Source organism: Canis aureus, chromosome 31 (genome assembly GCF_053574225.1).
Source record: "Canis aureus isolate CA01 chromosome 31, VMU_Caureus_v.1.0, whole genome shotgun sequence".
Classification (NCBI taxonomy): Eukaryota; Metazoa; Chordata; class Mammalia; order Carnivora; family Canidae; genus Canis; species Canis aureus.
Genome location: NC_135641.1, coordinates 22,791,997 through 22,815,002, shown reverse-complemented (window position 1 = coordinate 22,815,002; position 23,006 = coordinate 22,791,997). Strand labels below are relative to the sequence as shown.

Below are 23,006 nucleotides of genomic sequence, written 5' to 3'. Positions count from 1 at the left end.
CTGGTAATTCAGGAACAGAGTGTAAAGTAATACTTCAACCACCTTTCTATCAATCTTTTTACTGGAACTAATTATCAGAAGTAAAACTGATGTGACTCAGTCCTTTTGTCTCATCCCAATATCCCTCTCAATATCTAGTCAGAAGCCAAGGAGTAGGAAAAAAAAAAAAAAAACAGAAAAAAGAATGTTAGCAAAGAGGATGTGCAAAATTCAGGGCCCCCACTAACTGACAGCAAGATAACGACATAACAATGGAACCTGGCTGTGTTTGCTCTGGGGTTAGTCTCAGACTTTCTGCTGCTTTTGTATCTGTCCATTGGTAATCTTCCCCAGCTTCTATCTTCTGATTCATCACTCTGAGTCCTGTCTTAATTCCAATATCTACCATGATCTCTAAGACTGAGAAAAACCCCCGTGCCCATCTACTTTTACAGCATAAATTTTCCTTTGTTTATATTCAGACATGGTTATGATAATACTTGCATTAAGGACTGGGAACTATTTGGCAGTAAAAGATTTCAATTACACATACTACCTTACTTGGACTTCATTACCAACATACCAAATGGGAGATGAAGATTTCATTAAAATTTTGAAAAATCAAGTGAAATTTTCTCCTAAGTACCAAGAGTAGAGACACATCTGTTCTGTGTACTATCCTTTAGTTGACTGTAATCCAGGATTAAAGATTAGCTCCCTGATCCCAGAGCTGACAAGGAAAAAACTACCTTAGTTTCTGGCTAGTGAGTCTCTTTGATGGCCCCCGGCAACACCAGCCACAGTAGGGTATCCTGTCATCTGCTGAAGATTTAGGCAGCTATAAGGTGCTTTGTAAGCTTAAGATGACCAGGCCTATTTCTTATTTACTCTTTAAATAAGCCTTTCTGACAGTCACATAATCAATTGGAAGACAATTAAATAGAAGTCTAGAGGACAATTTTTTAAAAATTATTTTTTTAAAGTAGGCTTCACACCCATTACGGGTTCGAACTCATGACCCTGAGACCAAGACCCGAGCTGCAATGGAGAATTGAACACTTAACCAACTGAGCCACCCAAACACCCTCCAAAATTTTTAAAGCTCCTTTTGACAGCCACATAGGATGGGTCGGTTGCCCATCTTTACGAGCCTGAAGCTCAATGCTGCATTTGGATCCTGAGATCTCCAAATTACCGCCAAAATAATTATTTGATTGGGCAAGTGAAGACCCTAAAAACCGAAGGTAGTTTAACACATAAACAGATATTAGTAGGTTTTGCATCTGAGCAGAGAAGAGGGAACTTTTTAAAAAATAATAAATTAAGAGTGGTTATCTCTGGGTTGTGGGATAACAAGTACTTTTTATTTTCCTCTTTGTGCTTATTTTTATTCTCAGTTTTTAAAATAACAACACTGTTTAACATTGAAACCCCCAACCTTCATGTGACAAAGAACAGCTTTTTTTTTTTTTAAAGATTTTATTTATTTATTCATGAGAGACACAGAGAGAAGGAGAGAAACAGAGACACAGGCAGAGGGAAAAGCAGGATCCATGCAAGGAGCCCGATGCAGGACTCGATCCCAGGGCTCCAGGATCACACCCTGGAGCGAAGGCAGGTGCTAAACCGGTGAGCCACCCAGGGATCCCCAATTACAGCTTTTTAATTTCCTTGAAACCTTAAGACCATAAGAAGGGGAAAGAAGGGTGGAATGTGCAAGGCGGATGGGATGGGAGGATGTATGAAAGACCGAGAGAGAGACAGACAGACAGACCAAACCCAGAGACTGACAAAGAATTTCTGAATGCAGCAGGAATGGATGCTGTGATTGACAAATCCTGGAAAGCATGCCTGAGATCAACTGATTTACTACCAAATCCCAATACACTTAAGGATATGGAAGGAGAGGTTGGTATTGGTTTAAGAGAAAGTATTTCAGAAATAGGAAAAATAGAAGGCACGAGAAAAATGGGCAATGGTGACTGAGGTCAACTGGCTGTTGCAGAAAAGCTGTCAATAGTCTTGAATGAAAGATATGAATATATGTATTTAATTTTTTAAAAGATTTTTATTTGTTCATTTGAGAGAAAGAGAGAGCACAAGCAGAAGGAGGGATAGAGGGAGAGGGAAAAGCAGGCTCCCCGCTGAGCAAGGAGCCCAACACAGGGCTTGATCCCAGGACCCCAGGATCATGACCTGAGCCAGAGGCAGATGCTCAACTGACTGAGCCACCCAGGTGCCCCAAAATGAGTATATTTTTAAAAGATGGTCACAGAGTCCAACATTCGGTTATGAAATAAATGAGACAGAATCTCATTTCTGGTCCTTTCCAAAGTTTCTTGATGAGAGAACTGTTAACAATGGAATGATTTATGCCAGGCTAGCTACAAAGATATGTATCAAAAGCTTTAAAAAGCCACAAACCCTTTTAAACCAATCATTCCTCTTCTAAAGACTTAGCTTAAGGAAATTAGAAACATAATAAAAAATAATCACAGACATAAAGATATGGGTGAAAATTAATTAATAAACAGATGTTCATTGCAGTGTAGCTTATGATCACCAAAAATAGCAAATTGCCAAGCAATAGAGGGTTGCTTAAAGAAATCTTGGCACATTCACACAATTTAATATTATGCAGGCATTAAAAATGCTAAAGAAGTATATTTCATGATACGGGAAATGTTCACAATGTGAAGTGAAAAACCATAACAAAATAGTTTGACTCTTTTTTTTAAAGCACACATAAACACACATAATAAAACTAACATAATACATACCACAAACATTAATAATGGAGACCGAGGATCATAGATAAATATTTTTACTTTTTTTGGGGGGGAACTTACCTGTATATTCCAATTTTTCCACATATATTACATTTGCTATCAGGAAGAAAAAAATTCTTTTGAAGAATATAAATGAAGTTATAAAGAACACTGGGGCCATGTGTTCTCTTTACTTCAGAAGCACAATGCTTGAATTGGAATATATGAATATGCATGTCACACAATGATGGGAGTTAATTTACTTTTTAAAAAGCTGTGGGATCTAGACATAATAATGCTTCTCAAGATTGGTTGTATATTTGTTCTTTTCTCACAATGTGAGCTTTCTGTGCCTTGGCTGTAAGAAAATGATTCCTTTTTACTACAACCTACGGCAGGCAGACAATATTAAGGCACAGAACCACGTGGTTTCTGTGTGGCTTTGAATTAATCCAGTGGCCATCAGACCTTTTGATTACATAAACTTTCAATAAAAAAATTTTAAACATGCATTATGTGATTTTACAAATTATGTATCTGCACAACTTTATTAAAATACCAAATATATATGAGAACATGCATGAAAATAGAAATTTAAAATGGTGATAGAAGGAATAGGCCCACTAACGTTTTCTTCCCTCATAACACTATGGGTTGTCTTCTATGTACTCTACTTGACACCACTAGGCTGGACAACTATAGAAGATGGGCTTTGGCCAAACAAGACCAACCAAATGTGAATCTGTTCCAGTGAGAAGGTCTATAGGAGATTGGTACAGGGTATTCATCTGGTACTAGCATTTTAATCAGAGGTTATCCAATGAATGGTGGTGGTGTGTTTATCCAGGAAATATTTCCCAGATTCCCCCTCTAGCTTACCTTGCTGCTGCAATTTGTAATCAGTAGAATATGCCTTCCCAATGATATTCCATACAGGCCTTAAGCATCCAAATAGTCCTTCCAGAAACCCACCACTGCCACTGCCCGACCTGCTGAACTGAATCTTGATGTCTTCAGTTCCACTTGTGCTCTCTCCATCCACGGCATTGCTGTTCCCCTGAGACATGGCCATCTCTGATTCATCTTGTTCCCTCAGCTGAAGCACGCTGTTCTCAAACTGGTCCCTGGAATCCTCACTCACACTGGTCAACACTGTTGTGGTGATGGGGCTGTTCATGCTCTCATTTGGCTCTGTTTGTACCACCCCCTTTTCCTGCTGGTCCTGAAGGAGCTTGGGTGAGGGGTGGCTCCCCATAGGTGTGAGTTCATCTTGTAGTCCATTGAAGGTTCTGTTTTCACTCAAGGGTAAGTGTGGGGAAGAGGAGCAGCTCAGGTGCTCCTGAGGGTTGGCCATCGTGCCATGAGTGTGCCCAGGGTCCTGAGATGACACTCAGAGGATTATTAGGACAGAATTCTGATGCAAGAGGAGGCTCCCAAACCTGGGGAAAATAGGAGAAGGACATGAGATCACCCTTCTTGCAGTCAGCCACACTACTACACTTCTGTTTATAATAACAAAAACATTGAAACAATGGAAATTGGTTAAACACTGGTATACATCCAAATGATGGAATACTGTGCAGCAGTTAAAAATTGTGTTGTAGAAGAGTATTTTTTATGAATCTGAGAAAACGTTCATGACATGTTAACACAGAAAACAGATTAGAACAATATATACAACATAAACCCTTACAATTTTTTAAAGTTTTAATTTAAATTCCAGTTAACATACAGTGTAATGTTAGTTTCAGGTGTACAATATAGTGATTCAGCACTTCCATGGATTACCTGGTGCTCGTCACAAGTGGACTCCTTTATCCCCATCACCTGTTTCACCCATCCCCCACCTTTTACTGGAAAGGACACACAAACACATACAAGAAAAAAGATTGGGAATAATATATCCCAAGAATTAACTAACTATTGTTAACTATTAATTATTGTTAATTCTCAGTGGTTAGATTTGGGAGGGGTTTATATTGTTGTGTGTTTTTTTTTTAATATTCCAGGCATTCTATATTAATATATTGCTAGAGAGTGAATTTTTTAATCTCCTTGCTCCAAAATTCATATGCTGAACCCCATTCCCTAATGTGATAGTATTTGGAAGCGGGGCCTTTGGGAAGTGATTAGGCAAAGGTGGAGCCCTCACAGCCTTCAGAACTGTAAGAAATACATGTTTGTTGTTTGAACCATCTAGTCTATGGTATTTTTGTTATAGCCACCTAAATAGACTGACAAATACTACATGGTAGTTTCATAATCAGAAAAAAAAAATTGTTTCCCTTCCCAAAGAGAAATTAAATGTCTTGGTAGACAGTTTTATTAGAAACAACATTCTGCTCATTTTTTTCTTCTATTTTCTTTAGTGTTTTATCCACTGGGGGATTGTGTTCCTTTCTAAGGCATTCATTAAGTCATGTAGGTATTCATTAAGTCATGTATGGGACAAGACAAATTCCTAAGATACAAAATCTGTTTTTACTGTAATGCACCTAAATCTGGGGCAACAAACTCAGCCCCAGTGCTTTAAACTTATTTTTTGTTTCTGATCTGTCCATTAGCACCAATTTTTCAGGGCCACCCAACTTCTGAAAATAAAGACATGGAATTGTCCAGATTGGTCAGTTTGAAGCAAATTCAATCTTAAATTTATTCATTGTATGTCTCTTACCAGAAATTTACTTTTTTAAAAAAGATTTTACTTACTTATTCATGAGAGACACAGACAGAGGCAGAGACATTGGCAGAGGGAGAAGCAGCTCCTCATGAGGAGCCTGATGCGGGATGTGATCCCAGGACCCCAGGACCACACCCTGAGCTGAAGGCAGATGCCCAACCACTGAGCCCCCCAGGCATCCCAGAAATTTACTTTCTTTACAAATCTCCATATAATAGTTATTCCTTCCTTCCTTTGCTCTGTATTAAACATCTAGAATGCGTTTAATAGAAGCCAGGGTATAAAGATAATCTCACTTTAGAGAGGGGGCAAGAAACAGACCAACAATGATTGGCAGTACAGTGCTTATAATGAGCCAATCAAGTGCTCTGGGAGCACGGAAGAGGGAGGGATACTTTCAGGGCCAGCTGCTCAAAGGTGGTAACTATTGATCAGTTAGAAGCATCAAACCTCATTGGGTCGGCAGGAAAAGGGTGAGTGAGAAAAGAGAGGGAGGATGTCACAGGTGTGGAGAAAGTACAAACAAGGGTAAGGAGGCATGAAAGGCATGAAAAATATGACCAATTGAAGTGGCTGGAATGTAGGTTATATGTATGTATACAGAGAAAGATAAGAATAGAGAGAAAGGGACCTTTTTGTCAGTTTTGTATGCTAGACTAAGAAGCTTGGATTATATCCTGAAGGCGATGGGGGTCATAATATCCCATGTTGGGGGGTATGGATAAAAAGAAACTATCTCTATTAATTTTTATCTGCATTATTGAGATCCAAATTTTAAGTCTTTTTTTTCATTGCAACACACTATGAGTAGCTTGCATGAATGAAAATGAAAATACCCTATCCTTTGAAGTCTCATTCATTCATGTAAACACTACTGAGCTCCTATTACATGCTATACAATGTGTTAGGAATTAATGAATGGCACATAGGGTTCCACTCTATAGGAACTTACAATCTAGAGGGAAAGACCAATTGATTATAAGAACCATGTAGTTAGATATAGGGTACACAGACATGAACAAGGTGCTACAGGAGCTCAGAAAAATCAACATCAAATATGTCTAGAGATGTCATAGAGGAAATGTTGTTTGGGTTGGAGGGTAAGCCAGGTAAAAGTGAGACTAGACATTCCAGGAAGTATTGGGGAGTAGCAGGAGATAACTCTTATAAGACGCAAAGGTCAGAATGTGGCAGACCTTGGTGACAAACTAAAGCTTTTAGATTTTATCCTCAAGACAACAGAGAACCATTAAGAAATTTTAAGCAAGGGAGTGACTTGGTCAAATTTGTAATTTATTTATTTATTTATTTTTAAGATTTTATTTATTTATTTGAAAGACTGAGACAGGACAGCCTGGGTGGCTCAGTGGTTTAGCGCCTGCCTTCAGCCCAGGGTGTGATCCTGGAGACCCAGGATCAAGTGCCACATCGGGCTCCCTGCATGGAGCCTGCTTCTCCCTCTGCCTGTGTTTCTGCCTCTGTGTGTGTGTGTGTGTGTGTCTCTTATGAATAAATAAATAAAATCTTAAAAAAAAAAAAAGAAAGAAAGAGAGAGAGAGAGACAGTAGGCATGTGCAGGAGGGACAGAAGAGAAAGAGACTCCCTGCTGAGCAGGGAGCCTGGCTGGATCCCAGGACCCTGGGATCATGACTAGAGCAAAGTCAGATGCTTAACTGACTAAACTACCCAGGTGCCCCTCAAATTTGTAATCCGAAATTACATCTATAGAAGTCAAGGTTGGATTGAAGGAGAAATACTGAAAGTCAAGATGTCACTTAGGAGGAAGAGTTCAAGTAGGAAGTGATGAGGGCCTGAACCAAGGCAGGAGCAATGGTAATGAAGAGGAGAGGACAGATTTAAGCAGTCGAATAAGCAAGATCTAGTGATTGATGAAATATGAGTGTGGGTGAGGGAAAGGGAAAAGAGAGGAAGACTTTCAGATAACCTTCTTAGGATAATGGATAGATGGGCAATATTCACTGAGATATGAAATATCAGAAGAAAGGTTTAGGGGGATCCCTGGGTGGCTCAGTGGTTTGGCGCCTGCCTTTGGCCCAGGGTGCGATCCTGGAGTCCCGGGATCGAGTCCCACGTCGGGCTCCCCGCATGGAGCCTCCTTCTCCCTCTGCCTGTGTCTCTGCCTCTCTCTATATATATCTATCATGAATAAATAAATAAATCTTAAAAAAAAAAAGAAAGGTTTAGAAAGAAGGTAATTAGCTCAGTTACAGACATGGAAGGTTTAAGTCCTACTGTGTGTCTTACACACTGTACCAAGCTTTTATTTATGTTATCTGATTTTAAAAAGATACTTTGTAGAGAAGGATTTGAAGAGCTAAAGATGCGGGGTGGGGGGGTGGGCTCCTATAGCTCAGGGCACAAGTATCAAAATAATATAAGGTTGAACCCAAGTTAAATTAAAAATATACTTATTAAATAAATATATGCTGGAGCTGTGATTTGCACTAGGCTAAGTTCTGTGGATACAAAGCATTACTGTACCATTACTACTTCTAATTTGATAAATGAGACAAAGTGTCTTACAATTTACACAGTCCTGTTTACATAATCAGCAGTATACTGGTAAAACAGCTCTGCAGAAAAAAGAAGAAAAAAGAAAAGAAGAAAACACAGGGACAATCTGATTTGTAGTGTTTACTGATTTCTCTGGTATAAATACTCCCACCATGGTAGATTTCAAGCTAATAATGGTTTAGTAACCTGCTTGCAAAGTTACAGTTGGCTCTTACAAATTGGTGTTTAAGTCAGCATCAGCCCTATAATCCTTGTAACGGTGTCATTCTCATTTTACAAAGAAATGAAAAACTTTTTAAGGTCATGTACTGGGTAAGTGGTAGAGTAGATTAATAAAAACAGAACTCAAAATTCAGATTCCCCAAATTCCCTTGCCTTTTTTATAACACCATAGCATCTCTTCTAATAACCCCTTGCTTCCTTACAGTGCTTCACAGGTTAAAAGTGCTGAGGGTTATGATCTTGATCTAAACATTTGATCCCTGTGTAAGGAAGTCAGGGCATGATGCCTATTTTTCACAGAAGTTAAGGCCTATAGAGAGGTATTTGCTAAAGGTCACTAAGCCAAGATGGAATACCAGATTATTTTTCCTCATTCCAAAATTCTCTCTCTTACAGACACATACAGTCTCTGTAAGACACAGTTCTTTCCTTTCAAAACTTATAAATTACTTAAGGAGTTAATAATCACATGGAGGGAATTACCTCCTCTGCTCTCTTTCCCCCATGACAAATGTACCATGTTGTTATACAGAACTGTACAGAAGGCAAACAATAATGGAGGCTAGAGTAGTTAACTCAGGCTGAATGGAAAGAGGTAGGATTTGAAATGAACCTTTGAAGGGAAGATGATTTCAGACCCATAGAAGAAAGGAAGTCAGGGAGGCTAAGAGCATTAGCAGAGGTAAGTAGAAACCAGCAGGGCATGTGTAAGAAGGCTGGTAACTCAGAAATAATAAAATAGCCAGCTGATATTGAGGAGCAATAACAGTAAGAGATATACTTCATATATGGGCTCTGAAATCTTATGAAATAATGCAGATGATTTTCCCCTTCAAACAAATCAGGAAGATGAGATTGGGTGGGATGAAGCTAGTTTAGGGGGGACTTAAATTCTAGGGCATGCAGAAATTAAGAGGCTAGGAAACTGCCTGGGAATGTAAGGTTGGGGGTTAGGGGAAGAAATCATAATAATAGCTGGAACCCTATGCTACAGCACTAGCTATTTGCTGAATTGACCCCCATTACCCTCACCCCATTCTCCCATTCTATTCCTTTTGTGCTGATCTCAGCTTTGACATTACTGATTCCTTCATTTGCTTTCGACTGATCTCCTGCCACAACCTTGAGCTCTCTTGCCTTTGGCCTCTCTTACGTTGCTCTGCATAAGGTCTTTTAAGACTGCTGACTTGATACTATCAGACCTGGCCATTGCTTCAGCAGTTACTTCCAATCTGCCTTCGTGGTTACCCTATACAGCACAGGGCATACGTTATTCTTTTGGCTCACATCAAACTTGAGGATAGTGCAAATACCCAAATGTGTATGTGAATTTCAGCCAAACACCTATCTGTGCAATTTGTTCCTGGAGTCGAACTACAGGATTGTATTCCTGGTAAATTTCCATTTTGTTCGTTTTTACCCTGAGTTTCTCCCTACTGACACCATATTGGAATGAACCCATACCAAAAAGTTAGGAAAACATGAGTTTGTTTTGTAATCTCTACCCCTTTCTAAGAGATTAAGGGTGCATGTGAAGTAGACTTGTGCCCACTGGCTCTGGGGATGAGTTTAAGAAAGAGAAGGTCAGCACACTCCTCGCATTCGGTTTGATATTTATGAAGGAACGTCTATGAAGGAATACAGTCCAATCCATTGACTTTACTTCTGCAAATCACATTCTTATGTTCAAATTCAAATTCATATGATATCCTGATTTGCTCCACACAACGGCTAACCAATGGCAGTGCTGGGATGAATCCTCTTTCCCCATCCTACACTCTTTTCCCTAGTCTGGTTGTTTGTTTATTCAGACAATCAGAAACAAATAGCCATGATATCATGACCACTGATGAAAAACAACAACAACAACAAACAACAACAACAACAACAACAACAACAGTAATTCACAGTCTTGTTCTAGATGCACTAATGCTACTCCCAAGGAAGCAAACACGCCCACCTAGAGGGGTGACAGGGCAGTGAAAGGCCATCCAGCTACTGGCAACTCAGCAGTGCTCTGGGGAGTGGGCAGAGGCAAGAGACGCCTCAAAACATGAAGAGAGATGTGTATAGTCCAAGAGGCTTCCCTCTGCTCACGAAGAATACCAAGTCTAATCTCAATCAACAAAGGCAGAGAAATGGAGAAGCACAAGATTAAAAGGGGAGAAATCATCACCACGACTATCTTAAAATATAACCAGAGCTGACTATGTTTAAGAAGAGTGTAGGAGGATAAAAATATCTAAATTTTACCTGTGTGTATGTACACCCACACACTGCCACTGCATAGCGCAGAAGCTGGTAAGCGGAAACAAGGAACACAGGCAGCCCCACTGTCTCTGCTCTGTCTTTTGCCCTCTCAGTTCCTCTCCCTGTCCAGGTTTGGCTCAGGTAACCTCATGGCAACTGACTGTTTGAATTTTTTGATTCATGAGAAGTCAAAACTAGTATTTACTAGAAGGGGGCAGAAAAAATGAGGCAAAATTTCTCAACATGGAGAGTCAAGTGGAAAAAGCTAAGGAAGATCAGGCGGGTAAAAGGGAGAGGGTGGAATGTCACCCTTATCAGTAGGAAGCTCTGGGCAGGCTGCAGGGATGAGATGCTGCTGCTGCTACCTTTAGGGGCTCCTGAAGCACCAGGAGCACAGGGTAGTGCTTCCATATCTGCCCTCCAGGCACAACTTCCCTTGCCCTGTGAATCTCTCAGCCCCAAGAGGAGGAAGTGGTTTGTGCAAAATTAGTAAGTGAGGGTTGGAGATGGCGGCAGCTGTGCATTTGCCAGCGCACTGCCAATTTCTGGAAATTACCTTGGCTTTGTACCAAAATGGATTTGGCACAGAGAAAAAGGAATGGAAGAAGCGATGTGGCCAAGGAGCTCTTGAATTCTTATGTTTTTATTATATACTACAAATTTTCCCAAATTGCTCATAAAGGGTAAATGTACAATAGATCTGATTTCAAGTTTTAGATCGTAAATGTGTAAATCAAAGATTTTGGAAAATTCCTCCCCATAGATAAAGTTTTCAGTATGACTAAAATTGAATAAGATTATAAATTGAGAATCATTGCTGAGATTTCTTGAATGGTGCTAAGCTCTTCCCAAGCTGTTTTCTCTTTACTTGGCATTTTCTTGCCTTAAAATGAACACAACTCCGCCATCTCTAAAATTCATATAACAGTAGCTAGAGCATAAGAAAGATTTCTGCTACAAGGGCATCATCCCATTTTAAATTTGGGATTAAGCTACTTGTTCATAGTAATGACATATATTGATCTATCCAGACCAGGATAGAGGTCTGTCTTGATTCGAACTTAAAAAAATTAGATAGCTTTTTCTAATGGAATTAAAAAAATCATAAGTATGTGATTTAAAATCAGATCGAGGGATGCCTCAGTGGCTCAGCAGTTCAGCATCTGCCTTTGGCCCAAGGAGTGATCCCAGGATCCGGGATCAGGTCCCACATGGGGCTCCCCATAGGGAGCCTGCTTCTCCCTCTGCCCGTGTCTCTGCCTCTCTCTTTCTGTGTCTCTCATGAATAAATAAAATATTTCTAAATAAATAAATTAATTAATTAAAAAAAATCAGATCAAAAGAGTGGCTTATACATCCCTCCAAAGCGGCTCCAGCCAACATCTCACCCCGCAAGCAGCCCCAGCAGGGACCAGCACCACTCCAAAGTGACTCCTGCCCTGGGGAGAGGGGAAAATAACCACATACACCAGTTCCATGGCAGGAAAACCTTCTAACGGGTAGTGCAGAGAGAGTGCCCTGCTAATCAGGGCATCAGAAGCCCCAGTAGAGGGTCTGGGGGCAGGCATCTGATCTGACTGCTGGCCTTGCCCACCCACAAAAATCTCTCAAAGTCAGCATCAGGAGAGGGCCCTGCAGTTCAGGGTCACTACAGGCCTGGGGCAGAATGATTGGAGGCTGGTAGTTGATTTGCCTGCTGAGCTAGCCTGCCAATGAAAACTTCTCAAGGGACAAGGCAGGGAGAGTGTCCTGCACTTCAGTGTGACCTGGGCAAAGTGTTTGAGGGCAGGTACCTAGGCTGACTGCTAACACTGCCCAACTACAAGCTCACAGCAGCCCCAGACTGGCCCTTAACAGCACGTGGACTATAGCCAGCTCACAAGAGGCAAGGTGAGCCATTGCAGCTGCCTGGACTAGAAGGCAAATGAGGCTCAATTACTCCAGCGTGGAGCCCAACATGGGGCCTGAACTTACAACCCTAACATTAAGACCTGAGCTGAGGTCAAGAGTTGGATGCTTAACTGACTGAGCCACCCAAGCACCCTTTTATGTAGGTTTTAAAATGCATAAAGATGCTTTATTTTCAGAGTTGTAGACTATTTCTTTACCAAGAAACAGAAATTCGTAAGGCTTCCAATATACCTCAAATGCTAAACATATTTCTTGACCAAAGGAATGATTTCTCTATGACTCCATAAATCTTTAATAAATAATATGCTCTATTATAAGTATGAATATTCGAGAATAGAATCGACATTTTCTGACCTAAACCTGACTTGCCACATGAAGCAAATCAATAAATAAGTGCACTTAAAATGTTTTAAATATTAAGACATAGGCATATGTGCTTTTAAATATACAAATATTAATACATATAAAATAATCATATAAGCATTCCAAGAACATAAGAAAATAGGTTTAAAAAGTCAACAGTGTGGGATCCCTGGGTGGCGCAGCGGTTTGGCGCCTGCCTTTGGCCCAGGGCGCGATCCTGGAGACCCTGGATCGAATCCCACGTCGGGCTCCTGGTGCATGGAGCCTGCTTCTCCCTCTGGCTGTGTCTCTGCCTCTCTCTCTCTCTCTCTGTGACTATCATAAATAAATAAAAATTAAAAAAAAAAAAGTCAACAGTTATCACTGTTGTTCTTTTAAATGTTCTGTATTTCCCCAAATTTCTTTTTTTCTTTTTTTTTTTTTTAATATTTATTTATTTTGTGAGAGAGGGCAGCCCGGATGGCTCAGTGGTTTAGCGCCGCCTTCAGCCCAGGGCCTGATCCTGGAGACCCGGGATCAAGTCCCGCATTGGGCTTCCTGCATGGAGCCTGCTTTTCCCTCTGCCTGTGTTTCTGCCCGCCCCCGTCTCTCATGAATAAATAAATAAAATTTTTAAAAAATATATATTATGTGTGTGAGAGAGAGAGAGCGAGCAAAAGCTTAAGGGGTAGGGAAAGGCAGAGGGGGAGAAGCAGATTCCCCACTGAGCATGGAGCCCCCACTCAGGGCTCAATCTCATGACCTGAGCCAAAATCAAGAGTCAGACACTTAGCCAACTGAGCCACCCAGATGCCCCTCTCCAAATTTCTATTATCGGCATGCATTACTTAATCAAAAGTTTTCAATCCAAATATCTTTTGCTTTAAGCATATAGACTAATGAGCCAACTTTACTATTTTTGCATATGTGAAAAATCCTACGAAATATTAAGGAGATTGACAGGAAGCCTGTCAGTGTGTCCTGAGGCTTATAAACAGGCTTAAGAATAATTTTAAGCTGAAAACAAATGAAAGAATAAAAAATAGATGGTAATGAGTAAACAAAAGTTAACAACTCCTACTTTTCTACTAGTAAGAATTGTAATCCAGCTAGACAAAGTAGAATAATCATTACTATGAGAATGGAAACTCAAGACAGAGGGAGAGATAAGGGTGTATCTGAGGGCTATGATTATTTCCAAGGTCTAAGGTCCACATGAATGATATACTTAAGGCACTACAATTTTTGTATTTAGGATCACAAAAACAACCTTTGGTAAAGAATTATCTTTAGGAACTATGAACAAAATGGAGTAGAAGATGGAAAAATACCCAAATTTAAAGAGAAAAGAGGATTATAAAATATGTAGAAGTATGTATTTGAATTGGTCCCTAATAAAAGCATCAAATATGTAGTAACCACACAATAAAGGCTAGTTCCTTTTCTTTTCCTTTCCTTTCCTATTATTTTGTGCCTTTCCCTTCTCTTTTTGGACATCTTTGACTCTCCTTAAGATAAATAGTTCATCAGACTGGTAGTTGCCAGAGGGAGGAATGGAAATAAGCAAAATGGGTGAAGGAGAGTGGGAGGTACAGGTTTCCAGTTATGGAATGAATAAATCATGGGTTGAAAGGTACAGCACAAGGGAATACAGGCAAATGGTATTGTAACAAAGTTGTATGGTGACAGATGGTAGCTCCACTAGTGCTGAGCATAGCATAGCAGTATAGAGTTGTCAAATCACTATGTTGTACACCTGAAACTAATGTAACATTGTGTGTCAACTATACTTCATAAAAAATAATTAAAAGTAACATTTTAGATGACTAATAGCACAAAAATTTAAGTAGTTGGAGAGAACAATTGAACTGACAACTGAAGTTATGGTAAAACTATTATTTAAGGGGCAGCCTGGGTGGCTCAGTGGTTTAGCACCGCCTTTGGCCTAGGGCCTGATCCTGGAGACCCAGGATCAAGTCCCACATTGGGCTTCCTGCATGGAGCCTGCTTCTCCCTCTTCCTATGTCTCTGCCTCTCCCTCTGTCTCTCATGAATAAATAAATAAAATATTTTTTAAAACTATTATTTAAAATTAAAATGATTTTTCGGGATGCCTGTGTGGCTCAGTGGTTGAGCATCTGCCTTTGGGTCAGGGCATGATCCCGGAGTCCTACAGTTGAGTCCCGAATCGGGCTCCTTGCATGAAGCTTGCTTCTCCTCCCTCTGCCTGTGTCTGTCTGTGTCTTTGCCTCTCTCTCTCTCTCTCTGTCTCTCATAAATAAAATCTTTTAAAAAATTAATTTAAAATTATTTTTCAAATTGGGAAGTAATTTTAAAGTGTGCATTATAGCCCAAACCAATCAATCCAGAACCTTCTACGCCCTTCATTATATAGAGAACAATATGAGATGCCTGGGTGGCTCAGCAGTTGAGCGTTTGCCTTTGGCTCAGGGCATGATCCTGGTCCGGAACTGAGTCCTGCATCAGGCTCCCTGCAGGAAGCCTACTTCTCCCTCTGCCTGTGTCTCTGCCTCCCTCTCTCTGTGTCTCTCATGAATAAATAAATAGAATCTTGAAAAAAAAATAGAGAGAACAATATTGTGAAGGGATACGAGGGAAGAAGATAGACCTAGATTCAAATCCTCTTTGTTAACTTACCCTTAACTCTCTAAGCCTCAATTTCATTATATCTATAACTGGTGATTAACAACAGATCCCATTTCATAGAATAGATAATTACATGAGAACATGCATATATACAACAGACCCAATACAAACTGATTCCTCAATGCCTATTAGCCATCCAAATCTTTAACTAGAAAAACTAGAATAAAAAGACCTATATCAATATGTTCAATATATATGTGAAATCAAGGGACATGAGAGGAAGGGCAAATGGAAGATGAGTTTTTCTTAAGGAAAGTGGGAAAAGAGAAAAAAGGTAAGAGGTGGGAGGGAGATCAATACACTTAGATATTGAGACACACTAAGCTTTTAACATTTATTTGAAATTATAAAGGTAGACACAAAGAATCAATAAACAGAGAGATAAGGGGTCAAAAGGGCAAAAGTAAGATGGAAAATGTATGCTCCTTTTTCATACTTAATTTCCTTTGTCTTTAATTTAATTATAGCAGCTATTTTTACATTCCAGGTTTTACTTACATTGGGAAAAACAAGGAAGGCTGCATGTAGCTCTAATGTTTGGGAGAGTATTAAGCTATGTCATTCTACTATTTGGGAGAAAACTAATTCCCAAGTTGCTATGTTAAATTTTATTGATTCAAAATATTTCTAGGAAAAGGCTGCTTATGCTTTAAAAACGAAAGGGCAATTAGAACATAGGAGAACCACTGCAGAACCATGGTCCCAAGGGAGATTATGGAATGCCCTTCCCTAGAGATCTGCATGCTTCCACATCATATGCTGCACACATCAAGGTGCTCTGCCTTTCAGGGAACTGTCTAACCCCACTCCTGCATCACCCACCTGCCAGGAGCATCACTACTTTCACTTTCCTCAAGAAGACTTCATCTCCAGGGCAAAGTCTAAGGAGTTTGTTGTAGCTCTAGGCCTAGAGAACTCTGTATAATGTCAACTTCCCACAAACTTAGACATATTAAAAAACATAGTCCTTAAGTGATCATTTCAACATTGTAGTCAAATGAATGAGCTCTCGACTCCAACTCTCTGGGTCTTAATACTGATTCTGTCTGTGGGAAAGCTCCTTATCTTTGTGTGTCTCAGTGTCCATGATAAAAAACTGGGATGGGCACCTGGGTGGCTTAGTGGTTGAGTGTCTACCTTTGGCTCAGGTTGTGATCCCAGAGTCCTGGGATTGAGTTTTGCATAGGGCTCCCCACAGGGAGACTGCTTCTCCCTCTGCCTATGTCTCTGCCTCTCTCTGTGTCTTTCATGAATAAATAAATAAAATCTTTTTTAAAAAACCTGAGATAATAAGGATGTCTACCTCATAGGGTTGTAATGAGGACTAAAGGAGAGAACACTGGCAGAGTGCTTGACATCAGCACAGAGAAAGCACTCAGTAAATATTTGCTATTTGTATTTTAAATTAATATACATTTTATTTTTAAGAGAGTATATGCTTCATTAATAATATCTACATAATTAAATGAGTAAGATCAAATGAGAACACAATTTTTAAAGTTTAATTATTTTTTAAAATATTTTATTCATTTATTCATGAGAGAGAGAGAGAGAGAGGCAGAGACATAGGCAAAGGGAGAAGCAGGCTCCCTATGAAAAGCCTGATGTGGGACTTGATCCCAGGACCCCGGGATCACGACCTAAGCCAAAGTAGATGCTCAACCATTAAGCTACCAAGGCACACTTAAAACTTAATTTAATTTAAACAATTAAAAAGGCAAGGAAGATTTTATTCAAAACCATTGCAATAAGGTAGAGAAACTGAAGTCAACACCCCTGAAACAAAAAGCAGGAGGATTTGTAAATGCTGGGATAAGCTAATGAAAAATACTTAGAGGACTGTGAGATAGAACAAGGGATTAATTTGGTCAAAATGCTTAGGACATCTGTGAGAACATAGACTCTATTATTATTTATCTTTTGAAAATTGAAGTATAATTGACATACAATGTTACATTAGTTTCAGGTGTATGACAGTGATTCAACAACTCTATATGTTATGCTGTGCTCACCACAAGTGTGGTCACCATACAGCACTATTACAATACTGTATGGTGTACTGTCTTCCCTATACTGTACCTTTTATCCTCATGATTTATTTATTCCATAACTGGAAATCTGTATCTCCCATTCCCCTTTGTCCATCCTGCCCCTGCCATTTCTGGCAACCATCAGTTTGTTCTCTGTTTCTGTTTTTCTGTTTGTTCATTTCTTTTGTTTTTAGATTTCCACATGTAAGTGAAATCACATGGTATTTGTCTTTTTTTCTGTCTTATTTCATTTAGCATAATACTCTCTAGGTCCATCCATGTTGCTGCAAATGGCAAGATCTCATCATTTTTTATAGCTGAGCAATATTCCAGTGTGTGTGTGTACAAAAACATATATATACATACATGTGTGTATACACACACACACACATCACATCATCTTTATCCATTCATCTAATCGATGAGCACTTTGGTTGCTTCCATATCATGGCTATTATAAATAATTATGCAATAAACATAGGGGTGTATATATCTTTTTGAATTAATGTTTTCATTTGCTTTGTGTAAATACCCAGTACTGGAATTACTGGATTATTTGGAATTTCTGTTCTTCATTTTTTAAGGAAACCCCATACTGTTTTCCACAGTGGCTGTACCAATTTACATTCCCATCAGCAGTGGCAAGGTTTGTTCCTTTTCTACATCCCCACCAGTTTCTTATTTCTTGTCTTTTGATTCTAGCCATTCTGACAATACCTCATTGTGGTCTTGATTCGCATTTCCCTAATGATTAGTGATGTTGAACATATTTTCACGTGTCTATGGGCCATCTGTATGTTCTCTTTGGACAAAGGTCTGTTCAGGTCCTCTGCCCTTTTAAAAATCAGATTGTTGGACAGCCCCCGTGGCTCAGCGGTTTAGCACCACCTACAGCCTGGGGTGTGATCCTGGAGACCCAGGATGGAATCCCACGTTGGGCTCCCTGCATGGAACCTGCTTCTCCCTCTGCCTGTGTCTCTGCCTCTCTCTCTCTCTCTCTCTCTCTGTGTATCTCTCATGAATAAACAAATAAAATCTTTTTAAAAAATCAGATTGTTTGGTCTTTTTTGGTGTTAATTTGTGTAAGTTCTTTTACCATTTATCAGATATATCTTTTTTCTTCAGATATATCATTTGTAAACATCTTTTCTCATTCAGTTGGTTGCCTTTTCATTTTGTTGATGGCTTCCTTGGCTGTATAGAGAATATTAAAACAGGCTTGTCCTTGGTTATTTCAGGGCTATAACCATGGACAAAGAAAACCTTAAAGTTGTCCCAAAGGATGGCTATTTCTATCTTATAACGAAAAGACCCTTATTTCCAAGAGGCTTTTTTTAAGATTTTTTAATTTATCTATTCATAGAGACAGAGAGAGAGAGGCAGAGACACAGCCAGAGGGAGAAGCAGGCATCATACAGAGAGCCTGACGCAGGACTCGATCCAGGGTCTCCAGGATCCCGCCCTGGGCTGCAGGCAGCACCAAACCACTGCGCCACTGGGGCTGCCCCTATTTCCAAGAGGTTAAGTAGAGTAGCTTAGCCCAGAAATAAGCAATGGCCTAGCCTGTGGGATTAGACATCACTATTCATTCACCCCAGGCCCTGAGTCTCTTCTCACCATTCTTGTGTCTCTATGCCTTGTCTAATATGCAAAAAGAAAATTTTTTGGATGTAATTTGAAGAATTACAGATGTTGAAACATTAATAATCCCCTAAGTAGGAGATAGTATTGGTAGCACAAATTAATACTTTGATGTTGACAATAAATACATAACTAATAGTTACTTCTGAGAATACACACACACACACACAAACACACACGCGAGAGTGGAGACAGGAGCAGAGGGAGAGAATCTCCAAGCAGACTCCCCACGGAGCTCAGAGCCTGGACAATGTGGGGCTTAGTCTCAAGACCCATGAGATCATGACCTGAGCCCAAACCAAGAATTCAGCTTAACCAACTGAACCAGCCAGGCACCCCTAGACTAGGTATGTTTTTAAAGAACAAAATAAGCAGAATCTAATTAGAGATTAATTCATATTCCAAATGTACTAGGGATTGAACTGAAGGAAACTTTTTAGCTGTATATCACCTTTTTTCTGAATTAAGGTTTTCTGAAGTCTGTGTGAATGCTGCTTATATGATGAACAAGCAGTAGAAGCAGGCACTATCACTGAAGTATGACCCCATATTAGCCTAGGTCCTGGCAAATGAAGAGAGTTTGATGAGACTGTTTACAAAAGGCAGGAAGAAGAAGAGCAATGGGGATGGTATTATGCTGCAAAGCTAGTGACAGCCACTAGGTTTTAATTGGGGAAGGGAAAGAATGATCACCAGAACCTGAAGAGGTAGTAGCTACAGAAGGTCATCCGACAAAACAAACAAACAAACAAACAAAAAGGTTATCCAACAAGAGCTATATCCTTTGGTAGAGCAAAGCAACCAAAGTGCACTGACCGGATAGGGAAGGGCATGGGGAGTTAATATTGAACTCCAACCTCACTTTCCTCTTGTTTCAAAGACCCTGCAGGTGCTTCCCATTGGTTGAAACTAATAGAAAACCAGAGGGCAAGAAGTCCATTGATGCAATCCATATAAGTCAACCTCCAGAGGCACAGAACAGGGTGCTTTGAGAAGGAAAGGAAGTGGATCTGATCTTAAGCATCATACCAGTGGAGATTCTGCTGCTAAAGGCAGAGACATGAAGGTCAAGGCTGGAAATGCAACCCAAAATGCTGAGCCTTAGCTATCAAGGGGTCTACCTCTGGCTTCTGAATCTTTCGGTGTGGTGAGAAAACTTGAACTCTGGTGTCAATCATGGGCTCTACAGCAGTTGGGTGTCCATTAGACAACTGTTCTTTCAGCCTGGGCTGAAGTGTGGGGAATATTTTTCCCTCTAAACATATAAAATTCTATTTATTACACTTAGGTCATTCAGGATCTCAGTATTATATGTATGTTCCCCAAAAAGCATTTCATCAATGAAAACAAAATGATATTTATATTGTGATTAAATACTTCTAGTAGAGGCAGTTTGCTATACATGGATTCTGAAAAATGGGTATCTTCATAGGACTCATGTGAGTATTAAATGAGATAATTGACATGAAAGTGCTTTATGAGTTCCAAAGTAGTATTATGATGCTAGTTGTTAAAATATATGCCAGCCATAGGGAGGTGACGGATAGTATACCGCCTGATAAGAATTGGTTAGCTTGCTGTCAGGAGCTACTTACTGTTCATGACTCTAAGCAAGCGAGAGAGAAGAGAAAATCTTTTTGAATAAAACTGTATCATGAAAGTTCTCTTTTCCCATTAAATTTATTGTCATTATTTGGACTATTTAGTTGAATAGTAAAATATAACTGAAGTGGAGATATGAATGCAACAGATTTTGCACTTGTTTTATGCTACGCAACAGTCAAACCAAATAATACATTGCTAGCTTGGTATAACAGAGCCATTGAAGAGCATCAGTAACAGACTTCCAGTGATATATTTGGGATGTCCCACAAAGCAGCAGATCCTATTCTTGGGCAAGTCCTTCATGTACCTGACAGGCAGGAAGACATCAAGAGTCCTTCTGCCATCCTTGGACTGCTTAGGAACGACAGAATCATAGATTGCTAAAATTGGAGGGATCAAAGGTTGGGTCATGACTCCTGTTTTCCAATAGGATAAATCACTAATTTATAAATTCACCAGGAGCAGATTCCAAGTATCATTTATGTCTGTACCTCATCCCTCTTCTTTCCCTTTCTTCCAGCCTCACCATTTAGTTCAGAACCTGACACAAGATGATGTAATTTACTTTTTGGATGAGAGAATTTTACATACACACAAAATTACATTCACACACACACAGAGAACAATATGATGAACAATATTAATAATAATAGCTAACATTTGTTGAGATTATTGCCAGTCACTCCTCTGACCACTTCATTTACATTAACTTTTTTAATCTTCACATCAGGGATGCATGGGTGGCTCAGCAGTTGACCATCTGCCTTCAGCTCAAGGCATGATCCCAGGGTCCCAGGATCAAGTCCCATATGGGTTTCCTGCATGGAGCATGCTTCTCCCTCTGCCTATGTCTCTGCCTTTCTCTCTCTGTGCCTCTTACGAATACATAAATAAAATCTTTAAAAAATATCCTCATATCAACTCTTTGAGAAAAGCATTATTACCCTTGATAAGAACTGATAAAGAAATTGAGGCACAGGAAGTTCAAATAACTCACTGCAGCTACTAACTGGTAAAGATAGGAGGTGAGCCCAACTCCACTCCAGTCCCAAAGCCTGGGCCTGAGCCTGAGTCCAAATTCACAGCGCCAGTTACAAAACTCCACTGTCAATATTATAATGGGTTTCTATTTAGTTATGAAATGTCTAAGCCAGAAAAATATGGACTTGACTCACATTTTTTTTTAAGATTTATTTATTTACTTATGATAGACACAGAGGGAGAGAGGCAGAGACACAGGCAGAGGGAGAAACAGGCTCTATGCCGGGAGCTGACTCAGGACTCGATCCCGGGACTCCAGGATCGCGCCCTGGTCCAAAGGCAGGCGCCAAACCGCTGAGCCACCCAGGGATCCCCCAGACTTGACTCACATTTTACCTCAAGCTGAGTTTCTATCATTTAGGATAAAACCAGAAATTCACAGCAACAAATAAAGTGAAGAATTATAAAATATGCCCACCTTCTGTAGGGTTTACTCCAATACATTTTAACATTAAACTTTTATACCTGCATTAATACTATAGCTTCTAGTCATATGGGCATTTAACTTAAATTAATGAAAATTAAATTATATTAAAAATTCAGTTTCTAAGTTGCCCTAATCCATTCTAAGTGCTCAGTAGCCATATGCGGCTAAAGGCAACCACCATACTGGACAGTGCAAAATAGGACACTGCCATCATCACAGAAAGTTCTATTGTACGGTTGTGTTCTATATGTTTTCCTCACCTTAACAGATTTGTTGTGAGAACTGATATAGTAGCTTCCCTTATGTACATGAGGATTTGCTAAATGCATGGGACTCTGTTACTTCTTTTAAAATAACAGGTTTGTTATCAAATTTTAGTAATATCTGTGAATGAAATGATTTAAATACAGCTCATTCCAGTGATAGTTTGCCAGGATCAAATTAGAGATTTTTTTTTTTTTTTTTTGTGGTAAGGGATGTTAAGTACATTTATTGTGGTGATCATTTCCCAATATCTATAAATCTTTTTTTTTGAGATTTTTTTAAAAAAGATTTTATTTATTCATTCATGAGAGACAGAGAGAGAGAGAGAGAGGCAGAAATAGGGGCAGAGGAAGAAGCAGACTCCCCACTCCACCTACATGTGACTCGATCCCAGAACCCGGGATCACACCCTGAGCTCAAGGTAGATGCTTAACCAACTGACCCACCCAGGTGCACAATTAGAGATTTTTTAAAAGGATTTTCCAAGGGGTGCCTGAATGGCACAGTTGGTTAAGCGATCAACTCTTGGTTTTGGCTCAGGTCTCAGAGTCTTGAAACTGAGCCCCGTGTTGGGCTCTGCACCTCTCACAGAGTTGCTTAAGATTCTCTTTCCCTCTCCTCTGTCCCCCTCCCCCCAGCATGGA

General features: G+C 39.8%; 1 protein-coding gene across 10 annotated transcripts in view; it reads right to left on the bottom strand.

Annotated features, from left to right (window-relative positions):
• Positions 1-23,006, bottom strand: part of MAP3K13 (mitogen-activated protein kinase kinase kinase 13) — a 169,061-nt gene that overhangs the window by 40,989 nt on the left and 105,066 nt on the right. For 8 of the 10 annotated variants that reach the window (XM_077879960.1, XM_077879959.1, XM_077879963.1 and 5 more), the window contains one exon: positions 3,627-4,186. The exons of the other annotated variants lie outside the window; for them this stretch is intronic. In XM_077879960.1, the coding sequence (XP_077736086.1) occupies positions 3,627-4,101 (475 nt within the window). In that variant the 5' untranslated portion in view covers positions 4,102-4,186. The remainder of the gene's footprint in view (positions 1-3,626; positions 4,187-23,006) is intronic. 10 annotated transcript variants of the gene reach the window in all.